General features: G+C 43.9%; 1 protein-coding gene across 1 annotated transcript in view; it reads right to left on the reverse strand.

Moving 5' to 3' along the window:
• crocc2 (ciliary rootlet coiled-coil, rootletin family member 2) overlaps nucleotides 1-17891 on the reverse strand; it is a 33329-nt gene that overhangs the window by 12284 nt on the left and 3154 nt on the right. The window contains exons 4-18 of the mRNA XM_054602611.1: nucleotides 9664-9831; nucleotides 9478-9561; nucleotides 8731-8834; nucleotides 7505-7649; nucleotides 6945-7051; nucleotides 6170-6376; nucleotides 5426-5522; nucleotides 5165-5254; nucleotides 4924-5058; nucleotides 4443-4630; nucleotides 3874-4056; nucleotides 3191-3335; nucleotides 2945-3091; nucleotides 2628-2858; nucleotides 251-444 (exon numbers count right to left, since the gene is read on the reverse strand). Of these exons, the coding sequence (XP_054458586.1) occupies nucleotides 251-444; nucleotides 2628-2858; nucleotides 2945-3091; nucleotides 3191-3335; nucleotides 3874-4056; nucleotides 4443-4630; nucleotides 4924-5058; nucleotides 5165-5254; nucleotides 5426-5522; nucleotides 6170-6376; nucleotides 6945-7051; nucleotides 7505-7649; nucleotides 8731-8834; nucleotides 9478-9561; nucleotides 9664-9831 (2225 nt within the window). The remainder of the gene's footprint in view (nucleotides 1-250; nucleotides 445-2627; nucleotides 2859-2944; nucleotides 3092-3190; nucleotides 3336-3873; nucleotides 4057-4442; nucleotides 4631-4923; nucleotides 5059-5164; nucleotides 5255-5425; nucleotides 5523-6169; nucleotides 6377-6944; nucleotides 7052-7504; nucleotides 7650-8730; nucleotides 8835-9477; nucleotides 9562-9663; nucleotides 9832-17891) is intronic.

Consider the following 17891-nt stretch of genomic DNA (forward strand, 5'->3'; position numbering starts at 1 on the left):
TGGGGAGATTAACTGACTTACATTCATTCCTCACACTCTTCACCATACATGCCTTAACCCAACCCTGACCTTAACCAGGACAGACAGAGACTTGTTTACTGTAGCTGGTGCTGGATGCAACTGCAGAAAACAAACTGGGAAAACTAGTTTTGAATATGAAATTGGTCTTGTACATTTTAGAGGTCAGACCACACAAATAAACACGTACACACACAGGCACACACACACACACAGACACACACACACAAACCTAAGTGCAACCAGCTCCTGCGTGAGACCACAGGCCTTTCGGTCAGCGGAGCTTAGCTTGACATCCAGACCAGCCCCGGCCTTGGCCAGCTCCTCCCTGTCATGGGTAGCTCTCTTTAGGGCTGTGGTCTGTATCTCCAGCTCCTTCCTGCACGCACACAGCTCCTCTGACACAGTCTGCATCTGCCTGTTGACCTGGACGCCAACAAACACAAATAAAAAGTGCCACCAAGTAATTAATTTATCACTTTTGCTTCAGGACTGAACAGTAAATTATGATTATTGAGTAGGAGTTTGAGCAGCAGTAGGAACACGGTTGGTATTGTGTGTCCGTTGGATTGAGAATGAACCCAACCTCCACATTTGATGCAGCCACATTTGCTGTACTAACATTGAACTCATATACCCCTCTTTTTGCTGTTATAAAGCATAAATTAAACAAACTTTAAGCTTTTCATGACTGTGTATAGGAACTGCTGGGCCATAACAAATGCGTTGCCTGAAGCAAAACAAAAAATGATTAGTGGGGTTACGATTTTTTTCCAGTTACCACTTAAATCACTGTGACACACCACAGGACCTATATCTAGCAAGAAAATAATGAACTGGGAACATGTGCAGTTGATGCGGAACCGCCTGAATTCTATTCAGCATTTATACAACTTCAGAAATTGTATGAAGGCACTGTGGAGAGGACTGTCATGCAACTCAACCTTTTGAAATTCAATGAATTCAGCAGGTACATTAAAATGGAAATTGTACCTTAAAAGCAAACATGATAGATTTGATAATGGCTTAAAAGGTCAAGAGTAAAACACGAATTGAGGCATTGGCGGTCGACAGGTTCCAGTGTGATTTAAAGGAATATTTCAACGCTCTGGGTAACACTTATTTGCTTTCTTGCTGAAAGTACGATGAGAAGATCGGTACCACTCTAAAGTCTGTATGTTAAACATAAAGCTGGAGCCAGCAGGCAATAAGCTTAGCTTAGCATTAAGACGGGAAGCAAAGGGGAAAACGCTAGGCTCTGTCCAAAGGCAAATAAGCCTGTAGGCATCTTTAAAGCTAGAGCACTTTATATCTTTGTTTACTTTATTCCATGCAAAAAAACCGAAGTGTAAAAACAACAAGTTATGATTTTACAAGGGGTTATGTGCAGGAACAATTTTTTGGCATGACTTCTAGCCGTTGACTTCCTGAAGTCTCTGCCACTTGCCTGGCAACATCCCCGTGACAACAAGACTGCAGTGGCAAAGCCAAGAAATAGTTCCAGCGCGTAACGCCTCGTAAAACCACAACCTTTCATCTTTACATTGCTGTTTGTGTACAGTTTAAACAAACGGGATATGACGAGTGATTTTGTGAGTTTAAGAGCTCCCTCTATGCTAAACTGAACTAGCCAGCTACAGAGTGGCATCTTCTCATCTAACTCTCAGCAAGAAAGCAAATTAGCATATTTCCCAAAATGTTGAACTGGGTCAATCTCCTGGTTTGAATCAAACAATAATAAAGCTTGATAATAAATAATTACTTACAACTGTAAGATTTTAAAATTGTATTTTCCTGGCCAGTTACTAACACACATTCACACAATGATTGCATCTATAATGGGCCCCTGCAACTTCTAATATTTCACTGCAACGAATTGTTTGAACAGCAACAATAGCTGCTAGGCGATTTAAAACCAATCCAAAATGAACTCGCACCAACTAAATATTAGCACATGATGTCTTTCAGCCTCTTCTTAAGTAAATATGAAAAGTGGATAAAGTGCACCAATGTTATGTATTTTAGTGACGCCCAATAAAGGGATGAAACTTGAGTTTAGTGCAATGGGGGCCTCCAGGGCTTGTTTTATACACAGCTGATTTATTTTTACAGATAAGCTGTCTAAAAATGTTTGGATGGAATTTGTCAAATTGTTTAGGTTTGTTATATTCTAGCCGAGATCAACGCGGATATCCCAGTTTCACATTCAGAACAGATAACAAAACAGGAGAGGATTCTTCTCATTCTTTAAGGGACCAAACACGGAGATCTGGATCTTGCGGAGGGAAGAATGGGAATACTTTAGGTGTTAATTTATCGGCTCGTTCACTAACCCCCACTGGATATATTATATGTCTATCTATTTATCTTTTCCAGTTCACATTTGTTCATGAAGATCCCTTGCTTGTTATATCCCAAGTTACTCATAAAACACAGAGAAAAAAAAAAAAGAAATAGCAGATGTGTCCAGTACCTCCAATACATTTAATGTGACAATAAGCTCCATGAACATGCTGAAAAGCTATAAATAACATCAACGTATTTCCCAGGTGGTGGGATTTGGGAGGATGGAGGCTGAAGTGGTGTGTGACTGGACGGGGGTCTCTGACCTGGGAGTGCTGCTCCCGGGCCTGAGCGTTCTCCTCCTGCAGCAGGCTCAGCTCTGCTTCTAGCCTCTGGCAGAGACCCTGTAAGTGGTCTTGGGAGCTCTCTAGGGTTTGTTTCTCAGCGAGCAGATTCATCATCTCTTGTTGCACCCGTGCTTTCTCCTCCCGTGCTGCCGCCCGCTCCATTTCAGCTTCCCTTCTACGTTCACCGAGCTCTGTCTTCTCACCTTCAGTCTGGAAGGGAAACTGAAATATTTCACTTCTCTTCTGTTATACTCTGCTTTCTATCAACGCAACAACGCAACTGCACGGCTACTGACCTGTAGCAGAATGCGATTGAGTTCCACCTTGTCTTTGGCCAGGCCTTCGCTCAGGGCAGCCATTTTGGCCAGAGAATCTTTAAGGGTAGCCTCCTGATGCTGCAGTTTGCTGAGGGCTAACTCGTGTGCAGCACTCTGGGACTCCATCTGTAGAACAAATTGTAAATATAAGAAGGATTTATATCCTCAGGGAGAATCTAGTCATACAGATCCGGCTACCTGGTGCTGGAACAAAGCAGTCTATACCTTGCTGAGAGCCAGAGCGAGGCTGGCCTTATCATCTTCCAACACCTCCTTCTGCAGGGTGATTTGACTCAGAGCCTCCTTCACTGTCACAAGCTCCCTACGAAGAAGTGAGTACTTCCCTTCAAGCTCCTCCAGACTCCTCTCGCTGAAACACAAAGTGCAACATGTACATGACTTTCTTTCACATTGTCACACACACGCACACACACACACACACACACACACACACACACACACACACACACACACACACACACACACACACACACACACACACACACACACACACACACACTTACATAGATTATTTATATAAATGAAATCCCATAACAGCAATCTATCTCCACTTTGAAAGATAGGGAAATGTTGGTGCCAAAGGCCAGAACACTGAGGGAGTTGCTTTTTTGCTGTATCGCATGTCCTGCTCCAATTCTCAGCTAATCAAATTTTTTTTTAAGCAAAAGAACCCCTCAGAAAGAGGAACACAAAGTTTCCGTCTTGCATGAGTGCAGTAATGCAATGTAAATCATTTACATTTTCATCCAAATGTCATCTGGGTACATTGCCGGCCGGAGAATGACATGTGTTACTGATCTGAACTGTAAACAAACGGTGCTTGAAAACAATCACGGGTGACGGGATGCGTGTTGTGTAACGGTCTTTCTCCCTGGCTCGGGCGGTACCCTCTTTGGGCCTCCGTGCGCTGGCGTGCCAGCTGCATCTCCAGATCCTCCCTCTGCTGCCTCAGGAGGTCCCGCTGTCTCTGGAGCTCCAGCGACGAGCCGCGCAGTACCTCCAGCTCGGCACACCGGGAGTCCACCTCCTGCTGCAGCACTGACAGCCGCTTCTCCATGCTGCCCTTCTCACTGTGAGACACGGAGGCAGCGAGAGGCAGAGGAGGAGGAAGAGTGTATGAGAAGGTCAGCTGTTGCACAATGATCATCATCATTATTAAAACAATTCATTTAAAAAAAAAAAAAGAAAAACAATATCAACACACTTCACAACATAAACACTTCTTGTACAAATATTGTTTTTGGTGAGGTTTCAATACATTTAAATATGTTCTGATAATGACGGTGAAGTTTTTATAGTTGATTAGACATTAAACCAAACTTTAGTTATTGACGTCATCAAGTGGTTATTTCACAAATAACAAGGCCTAGAACATATGAAACAGAATACACAGATAAGCATCTACTTTTTATCTGCAGTCTTGAAAAAGTACAATAGCTGCAGGATCAGGGTTTACCTGGACATGAGCTCCAGTGAGCAGTGATATCTGTTGCTGTCTCTGAGGGTTTCCTCCAGAGCTGTTTTGGCCTCCTGACTTTCTCTCCTTACTTCCTGGATCTTCTGCTCCAGCTCTCTCCTCTCAGTGTCCCTCTCCTGCAGGTGATCCACTTGCTCCATAGCAGCATCCAGACGCCCACGCAGTTCCTGTTGTTTGTTTGTGGTTTTCAGGTAAAGACAAAAAAATTGATAAAAAGTATCTCTCTAAACCAGAGGTTCCTTCACATTAAAATTCAGCTAAATATACTTATTAGCAGTTAAACCACTTTTTGATTTTCTCGTTTTGAGGAATTTTAGACGCCTGACAAGGTGAGAGAAGACAGTATTTTACAAGAAAGTAGCAAACAGAGATTTATTTTGAGTTCCTGCTTTCAGGTTGGGGCCCACTGTTCTAACAAACATATATCTACAACGAGCAAAGAGCAGCCACTTTGGTAGACCTGTGTTTGTTTCTGGTGCTTGGACAGAGCGCTGCGCACAGCCATCAGGGTGGTGTTCCTCAGAGGAGACCGGCAATGAAGAGGTGAGGAGGACACACTTTCAGAGCCGCTGCCATCACCCTCACCGCCAACCAACTGGATACCGCAGATATAATGAAGAAGAAGGGAAATAAACAACATTAATTGTTTTGTGTGCTAACCCTAATGTATGATCCAGCTCAGTCTGTTGTTTAGTTCTGACCTGGTGAACATGACATAGAATATTTTGGAAGGCTTGGATCTCCGTGTGGAGGACCTCCATCTCTGCTTTATCCTCTGTTCTCCTCGTCTCCTGAGCAGGAAACCATTAAGGTCAGATAAGCAGTGCACACAGAGCAAGCCTGACATTCCCCAGACTGCAGGCCTCTAGACAAGGAAGTTGTGGAGTTTATCAAGCTAGGGTCTAGACCCCTTAACCACCCGTCTATCTACCACCTCCCAGTCGTAATTCCCAAGGTCCCACCATCCTGTCCAGACTGATCTGCATGGTGTTGAGGCTGGAATCCTTCTCGCTGCTCTGGCCGCGGAGGTGGTTGACAGTGTCAGTCAGCTCCAGGATTCTATACAAGTCAACATGCATGTAAATGGAAAGAGAGCAGAATCACATACACAGTTACCTGAGACACTGAAGATACAAGACTGGCGTGTGCTCCTCCTCTACTGCACCATCAAGACTATCGTATTCGCTACATTGAATTGTGGGGGTGACAGTGACTTCTGATAAGATCAAGAGCAAGCTAGGATTCTGAATACAAAGGCACTGACATTCCTGCAGTCCTCCGACTGAAGTGCAAAAGACACCAAAAAAGCTTGATGTGCAGGATTTAATGATCAAAGCATATGTAAAGTTCTGTGGTTCCACATGAGGGAATTCAATTTGGCTTTCCCTTTAATCATAGGAAGAATGTGAATTTTGCAATTGCACTGTAGATGACCTCATGCCCAGAATTTCTAGTTCAGTTTATGATGCTTTTTTTTCTCCACGTACATATATTTGACTTCTGAAAGATAAGTTGAAGGATGAGTTGCCTCAATTTTGTTTTAGCAACCAGCAGCCCTTAAACAAAATGCAGCTTTATCTTATGTCATTTTTAAGGCTGCACCGTCTTTCTTTCTTTTTTCTCGTAGTTTTGGATGCCTTTTTTAAAAGACAGAAAGGAAACTCTTTATGACAGACCGGCTCATATCAATTCGGAGAAGACTTTACCTGGAGTTAAGTTCGACTTTCTCTGCATCCCAGCGACCCTGAAGCTGCATGGCCTCTTTCAGCTTGTCCTTCAGCTGCCTCTCCAGTGCTGACATCTCCACACCACTAGAGGTGCTCTCCTGTGTTACTTTGGCCTCTATGTTCATGCAGGCGACTTGCAGCTGCCTGCCGGCGGCGACACACTCCCCACGCATATCAGACAGAGTCCTGTCGAACAGAATAATGCCCATCAGGATTTATATAATGTAGCAAAACATATGAAAGATCCAGAAGGGTAAGGGAACATGGCATGCTGTTTTTCGTTCATACAGTTGTGAGCCATTAGTCTAACTAAAAAGTCTGTCTGTTTGTGTTTGAAAAGGATGGATGTCTGTAGAGGTTAAACTCCGGGATCAGGGCTCACTTTGAAGTGTCTTCAGTTTAAGTTACAGTACTGTACAGCTGTCTATGAGCTGAGCAATCATTATTAAAGCAAATTACTCTTCAGTAGTGCTCACAGTGGTTCAACATGATAGAAGCCATGTCTGAAGCTCAAGCTTTATCCTGATGGATGATTTCAACAGCGAGGATGGACACCTTAAGCCATCCGTCCGTCCCCCAGTGAGGAAACAATGAGCAGGGGGACTGGCGACCCTGTTGACCTGCTCTACTTTGATCCTTTGCTGAGAGAGAGACGGATTGCGGTTGCAGTCTTGAGTGTGAGACGCAAGAGGCGGTGGGGGTTCCTGTGGAATCCTTAGTCGCTCGAGGGGTTCTGGCAGTGTGCCACGCTCACCTGTCAGTGAAAGTCCTTAGCTGGGTGAAAGTGGTCCGCAGGGAAGCAGCCTGGCGCCACAGTGCTCTGACACGAGCCTGTTCACGACTCAGCCGGGAGGCGCACGTCTGCAGAGAGAGGAGGACAACAAAGGGACTAGGGACTGGAGGGTGGTCGGCAAGGGCTGCTCAACAGCAAATGATGGCACCCATCATTTTTATTGTGATCTCAAGCACATGCAATGCTGGAACTCCTAGACTCACTATGGCACACATACAAATAATTGGATTTTCCCTGAATCAACAGATGTGGCCCATTTACAGCACGAACGCCAGATTGTTTGAACAAAATTTTCCTCCCCCTCAGCAGTTGGAATGTTTTCACAGGAAACAACAACTCAAAAATCATAGCAATGAAACGAACAGGGAATGAGAATGAATTGGCAAAACTGGCTATGAATGGAATTCCTACCCCACGTGAACTCAAGGGGACTTTAATTGCACAATCTCTGTGCAGAAAGGGATAAACTTGAGCTTTCCCTGTTGCTTTTTTGACTTAAGTGCTGTGTTCTTTTCCCTCACCTCTTGCTCTCTGCGCAGGCGGGAATCACACAAGTCAGCATCTTCGCGGGCCTTCCACAGGCTCTCTGTTAGCCCCTGGTTGACAGTGCCTGCCTGCTCCAGCTGTTCCCGCAGCATAGAGTTGACTTGGCTGAGGCTGGCGCACCTGGAAATAACAAGCGTTGTGACCATTTGGCATTTCACTCTTCACAAACATCTGCCATGACACCCTCCTATAACCCTGTCACAGCACCTAAACTCATACATTCATACAGCCAGCACATCACTCTTTCATCTGTGGCCTTCAGATCCACCCTTGCCAACCAAACTCACAGGGTGAACATGTGAGACAGTTTTATAACGTCTGTGTCAACTTAGATTTAATATCCACCAGATCTGCTTGTAGAGTCATTTACCAAAATGTTTACATCATTCTCACACTAAACACGCACCCAGTTACAGTAATGCGCGCCACATTGCTACGTTTGATTATCTGTCTGTGGAAAGCCAAACCCGTGTTTGCATGTATGGGATGTTATTCCGTTTAAAGGGAACTGCAGTAATCCCAATAATAAGCAAAATCATAGTGTTGGTTGTAGACTTAATCTCTACATTACGCTTTCATTACACAGAGTTTAAGTGGATAGATCTTGGTATTGCTGCAGTGAGTGATATTTTAGGCAGTAAAAATGATCAGGTCCCTGCCATGGGCATTTCAAATAAAGTTCCATAACTGTATAAATCATAGGGCATTAAAACCTGGCCTCAGCTGCAGAGGTTGGCCCACACTTAATGTGAAGCATCATTAAAATAGTTTGGAGGAGCGAGCCAACATGGCCCCACTAATTTTCTCTGACAAATTGGATACTGCGATTATCTGCCAAGGGCAGGTTGGGCCTTCTCTCTGCAGCAGGGGCAGGGGAAAACAGCGGGAGAGCTCAAGGAACTGGCTGGGAATAGCTCTGGTCCGCACATTTCTCAGAAAAATTCCGGCGTGATTTCTGCTTCGCAACAAGAGACAGAATTAAAAGGCAAAGATTCTAACGGGTTGGTCCGTGAATTTACTGCTCAAAGTCTGCGTCCAACTAGCTGCTCCCTGCTGCTGTAGAGGATTTCTGGATTCCAAACTTTGTGCGTTTTTTCCAAGACGCCCAAATATGTATAACTTTTGAATACAGAAGCTGTGCAAGGTTTTTCTATTGGCTGGATAAACTGGCTACCTGCACTGCATGGTGCCCATCACTCACCTCCTCTGCTCCTCCTCCAGCTGAGCAGACTTATTCTGGAGAGCCACGTTGAGATCCTGCTCTGTGCGCTGCTGACGCTGGGCCGAGTCCAGGTGGGCCTGGAGCTGAACACACACACACACACACACACACACACACACACACACACACACACACACACACACACACACACACACACACACACACACACACACACACACACACACACACACAGCATACACACATTAGCAGTTACCTAATATTTGTTAAGCAACATAATTACAGTGGAAATCCCTTTGGAGGCCACTCAGCCAAGAATAATATTTGGATGAATTTCATACATTTAAATAAAAGCACAAATCCATGATTTGCTTTTAGTTATGCATGATTCCTTTACTGGCTGTTAAATGCATTTTATTGCCTGCATAAACAATTAGATTCATACAAATGAGCATAAAATACTTGCCTTGTGTTATGTATATGTGTGTTATGTATATGTTGAATGTTTCTTTTGTATTCATTTATATACTTTTATGGTGATATAATGATTCAGAGTTCCTAACCTCTGAATGAATTATAACTAGTTAAACTAAAATATTGGCTCTCTAACATTGTTTTGAATATTTTGTAACATATTGTAACATATTGACATTGTGATAATGCTGACTAGCCTCTAGAGGACCCTAGCAGGCCCTTTAGACTTTGGATTGGAATATTAATATCTAACCACTACTGATTCTTGAAGGTGAAGCAGCAGTCAAGACATACCAACAACCTCATCTTCTCAGACTCTGAGGTCTTCTCCAGCACCTGCTCTTCTAGCTCCCCACACCTCTTCTTGTACTGAAGAACCTCATATAAAACAAATATATAATGCAAAGTTGAAGCAAAGGAACTACTTTTTCTTTTGCAGTAACAAAACGATTTTTGTGGTCCATTTGTACTTGTAGTCACCTTGGTCTGAAGCTTCTGGACAAGCTGGGCCTGTCTCTGCTGGGCTTCCTGGTATGCCTGCAGTTTTTGCCTGTAAGCTCTCTCCTTGCTCTGAGATTGCTGGGATCCTGGTGATACACTGCCTGGGTCTGAGTCCACGGCTGACTGCAGCATCAGCATCTGATCCAGCTGGATGGAGTGGTTATAAATGAGCTTTTCCAAGCTTAACAATGTGACAGGATGTTGCACATTACAATACACTGTTTACATGAACTGAGTGACAGAATGCAATCAATCGCTACAAAGCTTATTGTATTCTGTTTTACTGACAGCGTGTCATGGAGGTGTGCTTGGAATTCTTTTGCAGCTGTGGTTTTGGATTGACTGCATTATACTGAACTCTATGTCCATGGCACCATTCACAAGGATTTATTGCACACCAAATGTGTTGGGTTGCATTATACTATAAGGGTGCAGTGACTCAGTCTATCTCATCCTCCTGTGATTATCTGGATACAGCAATGATTAATGGTTGAGCTAAAGGTATTTTTGCATTCAGACGGGTCAGTTAACAGTTTTCAACAGTCCACTGTGGGTTCTGTTTGTTAGATAATAAAGTCAGTGCATGGCAGCTTTGTTCAAAGCATTTTCAGATATTCCATGAATGTATTTTTCTGCCAGAAAAACAAAAAACATCTTACAATACAGCACTCTTGCTTGGTCATTGCTATCATCCCACGTAATTTATTCAGTGTGAGGATTAAACGGTAGCTATTTATGTCAGTCTATGGAATATCCAAGTACAGTTTATATGTCTGTATCTGTCGATATATATATATATATATATATATATATATATATATATATATACAAATATACAAATGCACTGGTCTTTCTCATTATGGAATCTCATATCCTCATATCTGAAATCCAAATGTCCTGTAACCTCTCAACCTCACACAACCTAAACTCCCCCAGCACCACCCACTCTCTATCCTGGTGCCAGACACCCTGTCCTCACTAATACAAACCACATGGCCCCAGAGCACTACAACACGCTGCGTGCCTCCAGCTGCCCCTGCCGACTTTTTCATTTTTAAAAAGCGGAGGAAGAGAGTGAGAGCGATGGAGCCCCCTCCCCTGCAACACACTCCGAAACCACCGTCCAAGCCCTTCGAAATCAACCCTGCGACCCAGTCCCTCCCACCTCACTTCTGTACCTCATCTCTTCTCTGGGTGCTTAATCTCTCCAGCAGGCTCCAAGAGAGCCAAGACAATAGTCTCACTGTTCAGCACCGAAACCCAGCCACTTTGTCACCATTATTAACACATTTTCAAATGCCCTTCTCAGAATTTTTTATACTGCTTACTACACGGGCGGCTGTTGGCTCTGTGCTTTTGGTGTTTTTCTGCGAGGACCCGGAGAGCACAAAAGCTTCTTTTACTGCCCGTTGTTGAGGTGACACCTTTGGGGATTGAGAGAGGGAGGAACAACATGGGCGGAGTGTTTGAAACACACTGAACTGCAGCAGCTGTGTTTAAAGGGACTCCTGGAAACAGCTGTGCGTGGAGCTTTAGTGATTATGCATCTTTTCAAGTATTTTGGCACAACTATAACAATAACACGGACTTACTAACAAGCTTGTACTTTATAAATACACCATGAATACATGGCCAGAGCACACATGGTTTATCGAAGCACATGAGCACAATCTACAGCTGGAAACGTATACAGTAGAGGGGTCTAATGCTGTTACAGCTTTAGGGAAAGGGTCCTCAGTACTACACTAATGAAAGTAATCAAAACACACATAAACTAAATCGCACTCACCCTCATAAGAAGAAACTCATAAATAGAAAAGGCTCTGTTATTTCCACATTGCCACTAATAACACTCCCCAGTGGCAGCATAGTCAACACCATGGCCCAAATTAACCCATTGGGGATCACTGGTGCAACAATGAGCACCAGTTTATCATCCCCCCCACTATAACCTGAGCACAATATAAACTTTACTAGTGAGAGTGTTAAAAATAGCATTGAGATCAGGTAATAATGCAGGATTCAGCTATGGCAGCGCTAAGTGCAAACGACCACAACGACGGATTGCGATCCGATCACTCAAAACACTTGCTGAGATGGTCTGGTACGGATTTGAGGACTTATCTTTAGACGTGTAATGCGTCCCAATGTGTCCCACACAAGGGCGTAACAGTAAAATACGTCATCAAAGCTGTGCCTCTCTTTTTGTTCTTCCTTTTTCTCATCTCCAGGTTGGTTCTCAAGTTGTGTGAGCTAACTTTGTCCACGACTGAATTTCAAAAAGCCCATATAGATATTTTATAAGTTACAAGGTTATCTTACTGTTGTTGTTGTTGTACAAACAGGGTTGCACAACCAAATGCAGATTGCGGTCCCATTTTGCAACACAAAAAAACACAAAAGAACAAACAAAAACTATATCATATGTGGAGCGTGCAGGATGAATTAAGGTGTCTCACAGCCAGGGAAAGAAGCTGTTCTGAAGTCTGTTGGTACGGCAGCTGATTCTTCTGTATCTCTACCACGAGTGGTTCAAACATCTTTGGCTAGCCTGGGACATTCCAAGGAAAAGACTTAGTCTGTATAGATAGAATTTATTCTTCGTCTTTTAATTTCAAGCATACTAGGCACGGGAAAACTAAACTACAACACATTTGGTCTTTGCAAATGGAAATAATGTTTATTTGCATGTAGAGCAAGGAAGTTTGCTCCGATAACAGATCGTTACTCGAGACGCAACGTGGAGACCATTCTAATGCCAAGTGTGAACTGATGTACTCTGGGAGTTGTCCTCTTGTGATCTGATCACCCAAGACACGTTAATACCATGTGTAAACAGGGCCTTTGACCACTGGTAGCTAGGTTTAGCTTTTATGAGTGAGTTCATGCTTTGTTTGTATTTTGCATGATGGACGCACGTGCAAACGCACGAGCACCCGGGCAGGGCCATACACAGTCCTGTCGACGGTTTCACGCTGCTCTGGTGAGCAACATTTGCCGGCAGTAACATGCAGAGAGGTCTATCAGTGCACCAACAAGGGCTATGTCTGACGAGACGGCTAGCTAGTAAAAATGACAATCCAGAACAATCCAAAATGTATATAATTAGAAAAAAATTGCTTTATAAATGTTGATAAACACTGAATGAAAACATAACTAGTCTTAAAAAGAGCCACAACTCAAATTACAAAATACTGCAGATTTGTATCTACTGTCTACGGGCAAATTGTGACATACATTATTCTGTATGTATCTGTGAAATTGTAAGTGTAGTTTAGTTCCATCAACAACTGTCCCTGCTGAATACTACGCCCTCCCCACCTTGCTGTCCACTCAGTGACCAGGTGTCCCTGGCAGCTCCTTAGGGTGGGGGTACATTGCTGCAGCGTGTGGACATCTTGCCGTCGGTTCTCCCCTGCTCCACACACTACATAGGGGACACGTTTTTAAAGTTGTTTCTCCCCAGTCAGCTGTAAAGCACAAGGCCGGAGGCTGCTCTGGATTAGCCATGCTCCGTGCAGGAAGCTCTGGAGAGGGCGCCACACCAGTCTGTTGGGGAGACCCCCCATATTCACTGAACTCCCCTGCATCACCATCTTCTCCCCCCTTGCTCTGTTTGCATCATTTCTTCTCATCACCCTCATCTCCCAGTTTGTCTGAGCTCATCGTTCTTCGCAACACATCCATTGGTGACTGTAAAAAGAGAGGCGAGTAATCCCAGTCCTCCATCTGCCCTAACCCAGGGGCTTACAGGGTTTACTGGGGGCCCAGAAGTGTGCTCACTGAACACCCTTGCTATTTACGATCTGCTTCAGAGTACAATCACTCTCAAGCAGCCTCCGCGGACCCCGAAAGTGAGCTGAGCCAAATCCCAGTGAAGCCCGACTCTTTGAGGTCATCTACTGCCATTTGGCAATAATGCTCAATATGCAGTTTATACAAAAGCAACCTTTGGTCATGGTATATTTTATGCCTCCATATGGTTGTTATGCCTCCTTTTCTTTTTCTTTTTTCACTTCCAAGTATCTGTGTCTCGAGCCCTGCTTATGTTTCCAGAGTAAAAGACTTTTCAGCCTCTTAAAATGTGCTTTGAATTAGCTTTTTATATTTCTTGATATTTATGATTTGTGCCACTCCTTGCATTGTCTCTTTTGATAAATATTTCAAACAACATCAAGGGATAATCTTGCTTTGATTCATCTGCCAACAAGCAACAAGAGAATCATTTTCAAGGCCCTTGTGGAGGCTTTGGTGTTTGGGCCAAAACTTGCTGCCTTGCTCATGCGGTAGATCAAAATCCAACTCATTTCGGTTACCAAGTTATGATTACAATATTCTCTCACTGAGCTAATGTCACAACATTTGGAGATCTGATAACTCAACAGTTTATCGAAAGCTTCCACTGTTTTAAAAAAATGATTTTGGCATTTGCCTTGCATTTCTAAACTCAATTCTCTACTCTCTTACTGTATTTGGATTGTGCATCAATTCCTGTTTATCTACACAGAGATACATCTCCAGTCACATTCAGCAACTAGTCCACATCCTCAGTCCTATCTTGCAAAGCGAAATCCGACCCCGAGTGCACAGTCCAGCCAGCATGTGAAGGGTTACAGCTGCAATCGTTTTCCCTGGCTTGGCCTGGGCTCAGAGGCTTAATAAAGGGAATTAATGGAGTGCACTATCTGTCAGATTCCTAAACACAGCTGGAGCGGATGTCCATCGCCCCCAAGCTGCCCAAAAAACGTACTATCCCACTTCAACAACATACCCCTCCCCCCCCTTCCCCTCACATTACCCCCAGAGTGCTGACTCTGTGAAGGAGCCCCAGCTGATTGTGAAAGCTGTTTATGTATCATCGCTGACCGTAATTACACAACGTGGGATAACAAACAGGGAGAATGGAGGCGAGGCGAGGGGTGGGGGGGGAGAGCTGCTGTGAGTATGTTACCATGGAGTTAACCTCATGGTTATGGGGACAGCTGCTGTGATGGCAAACGGGGATACGAGTGATCTGTGTAAGAACAGCCAAACTAATAATACATGCTGTGTACTCACAAGCATGTGACTGGCCTTTCAGCACTTAACACAATGGCCCCGACAAGGACAGTGCTGCACAAAACCTACACACACGTATACATAATGAAGTCAGTCAGTTCAAGACTTCACATCTGATTAAGAACTCTTGACACGTGAAAAAGAACAGAAAAGTGCGCAATTTTTTTTTACTTTAAAGTCAGGTAACACGAGGAGCCTAATGTCAAACTTTGAAAAGGTTTAATGGAATACTTTCATCAAAGATTCAACGCTGGGGGATGGGCTTTCAAGAATATTTTCTCCGAGGAGTGCAATGAATTTTTACAATTTCAAGATAGTTGAGAGAGTCAGACTTTTTGGCAGCAGGCCATGTAAACTGCAGCCTAAATGAGTGGGTTTGTGCCAGCAAGAAAAACAAACTGGGAGAGAGGGGGGTAGCATGGTTAAAGGGGACAGTAACACAATCCCTAAAAACAGACTTTATCTGCTCCAACTATGTTTGACAGGGTTCTTATGCAGAGACCCAGGGGATTCAAGATTGCAGAGGGCACTGGCAAATGGCAGTTGGTGTCAGAAATCATTCAGCAAGAGTTTATCTTTATCCAACTGACTGCCACACTGCAGTATTGTGCAACCGCTTCCTAAGTGTTCAGGCGTTATGGTATAGATGGTCTATGTCTGAGAAAATGCACACTGGCAGGGCTCCAAAAGCAACACAGAGGGTTCAGAATTCACCCCAACGTGTTCTCCAACCTCCCAAGGCCATCCTTCTCACGAACTGGGTCAAGGTTTATCCTGGTTCAGGTTCAACTTTTTCTAGGGTCATCAGAGATCACGCTGAGTGACTTAACAGGGACACAAAGGACGGCTTTCAGAGTCCAGGTGTGACTTCACCAGTATTTCGTCAATGGTCTTCTGTCAGGTCAAAAGAGTTTTAAAGAAAGCTGGGGAGAAATGGGGATTTGGGGTAACTCTGTATCTTCGTTTCTCATTTGTCAGGCATTCATTCGGTGATTGGCCTGCTTCAAGTGACATTCTGAAACTATAAACAGAAATACATTTTTGGTAGTTAGGCATAATATTTGGTATCATCTTCCAAGAATACATCATCATAGGGGGCTACCTTGATTCAAACTGAAAAGCAAAAACCTTTAAAGGAATGGTTAACATTTTGGGCAATATACTTTTCATTCTCTTGCCAAGATTTAGAGGAGAAAATTGATAGCCCTCTAATGTCTGCATGTCTACCAGCAGCAGCCAGATAGCTTAGCTTAGCACAATAACTGGAAACGTGGGTACCAGCTAGCCTGATTCTGGCCCAAAAATCCACCAAGCATAAAAATTACAAATGACACAGGAGGATTTTTTTTTGTGTGGGACTATTTCTTGGCCAGGACTTCCTGGAGTCGTATTGGAACCAGGAGGTTGCAGAAAACTAGTTGAGCCGCATTGTCACCAAATCTGCTGGAAAATGACTATGCACCAGCAATACGGTAATGTTGCTGGTGAAGTTAAAGCAACACCTTCCTGCTGCTGGCTGAACAGTATTTTTTGTCTCTGGCTTTGTTGCCTGACAAACTGGAATAAAATATACCCGGTCACAATGCATCAACCTGATCCCAAAAGCTATGGAGCAAATTGGCCTGGAAGTCGTTATGAGGGCAGGTTGTTTGACCCTTGAAACTGTCAGGAGGGCATGCTCCAGCTGTGACCTGCCGACTGTAGGATGGCTGTTACTGTATGGGCAGGGTGATACCTGGTCCCCCACCACGTTGAGTGACTTTCCGCAACAAATGCAACCAAAAACTTCTCAAGTGACATTATACTGAAGCCCTTGGAGGAATAAAAAGTTCAGAATTATGAGAGATGTGCAAATTATTGAGACAAAACAGAGAAAGGTGGATCGCTCCCCCCGGGTTGGGAGTGGGTCACCGCCCTCGGGAATCTCGGGGTCTTGTTCATGAGTGAGGGTAAAATGGAGCGATTGGTCGACAAGCGGTTTGGTGCGGCGTCAGCAGTGATGCTTGGCGTTGCAAAGAATCATTGTGGTGAAGAGGGAGCTAAGGCTGTAGGCAAAGTTCTCGATTTATCATACAAGCTGCCAAAATAAGTTTCCGCCAAAGGGTGACTGGGCTCAGCCTTAGAGATAGGGTGAGGAGCTCAGACACGGGAGGGAGCTCGGAGTAGAGCCGCTGCTCCTTCCCATCGAAATGGACCAGATGAGGTGGTCCCGGCACCTGATCAGGACGCCTCCTTAGCACCTCCCATAAGAAGTTTTCCCAGGCACGGCCAGCTGGTAAGAGGCCCCCGGGGTAGACCCAGAACACACTAGAGAGATTCAAATATCTTGTCTGGCTTGGGAACACCTCAGGGATTCCCAAGAAGAGCTGGAAACATTTATGGGGAAAGGGTCGTCTACTTTGCTTTACCTGCTGCCCCCTGGTCCCGGTCCCGGATACGCAGAGGAAAATGGATGAATGGATGGATCAGGGAAACATTTTATTACTGTACTCAATATAAAATAACTAGGATCAAACGCAGTTTAAAATGTCTCATGAACCAGCACTTCCAAAAAACCTACTTTAAACAAAATATACAGTAAAAGCTATTAAATCAAGTAACATATTGGGTATAAATAGGACAGGGCTAAAGTATATGGCTGATATCAATATTAATAAGAATCATTTTTTCTCATTTATTTTTTGGGTTCTAATATCTCCTTATTTATGTTTACTGCAACAAACTGTGTTTCGCTTCTATGGACTCAATCTGACAAATCTATTCACATAGAAAATAATTAGTACAAGATGTGTGGTTAAGCCTTACAGTTTGCTTGGAATTATAATTTCAACAACCAGATTTCATATCATCATTGCATGCTACCACTGAAAGCCAATGAACATGACACCCTGATATGGGCGTCAAAACATGCTGACAAATAAAACGGACCATACTGTACAATATATGATATGATATTTAGTTATACGATCCCTTTGGCAGGGAATGTTGAGGGAGGAAGCTATTTATGCAGCTAAGACTGCTAGCCTTAATGTTACCTCCACACAGATGCCACAGTAAAGGCAGTATATTTGGCCGAGGGGCATTGTTTAGCACGCTGTATTAACATCACATCACAGCAAAGCTGCCAAACAATTATGCTGTTCTACAGG

This window comes from Anoplopoma fimbria, chromosome 8 (assembly GCF_027596085.1).
Source record: "Anoplopoma fimbria isolate UVic2021 breed Golden Eagle Sablefish chromosome 8, Afim_UVic_2022, whole genome shotgun sequence".
Lineage (NCBI taxonomy): Eukaryota > Metazoa > Chordata > Actinopteri > Perciformes > Anoplopomatidae > Anoplopoma > Anoplopoma fimbria.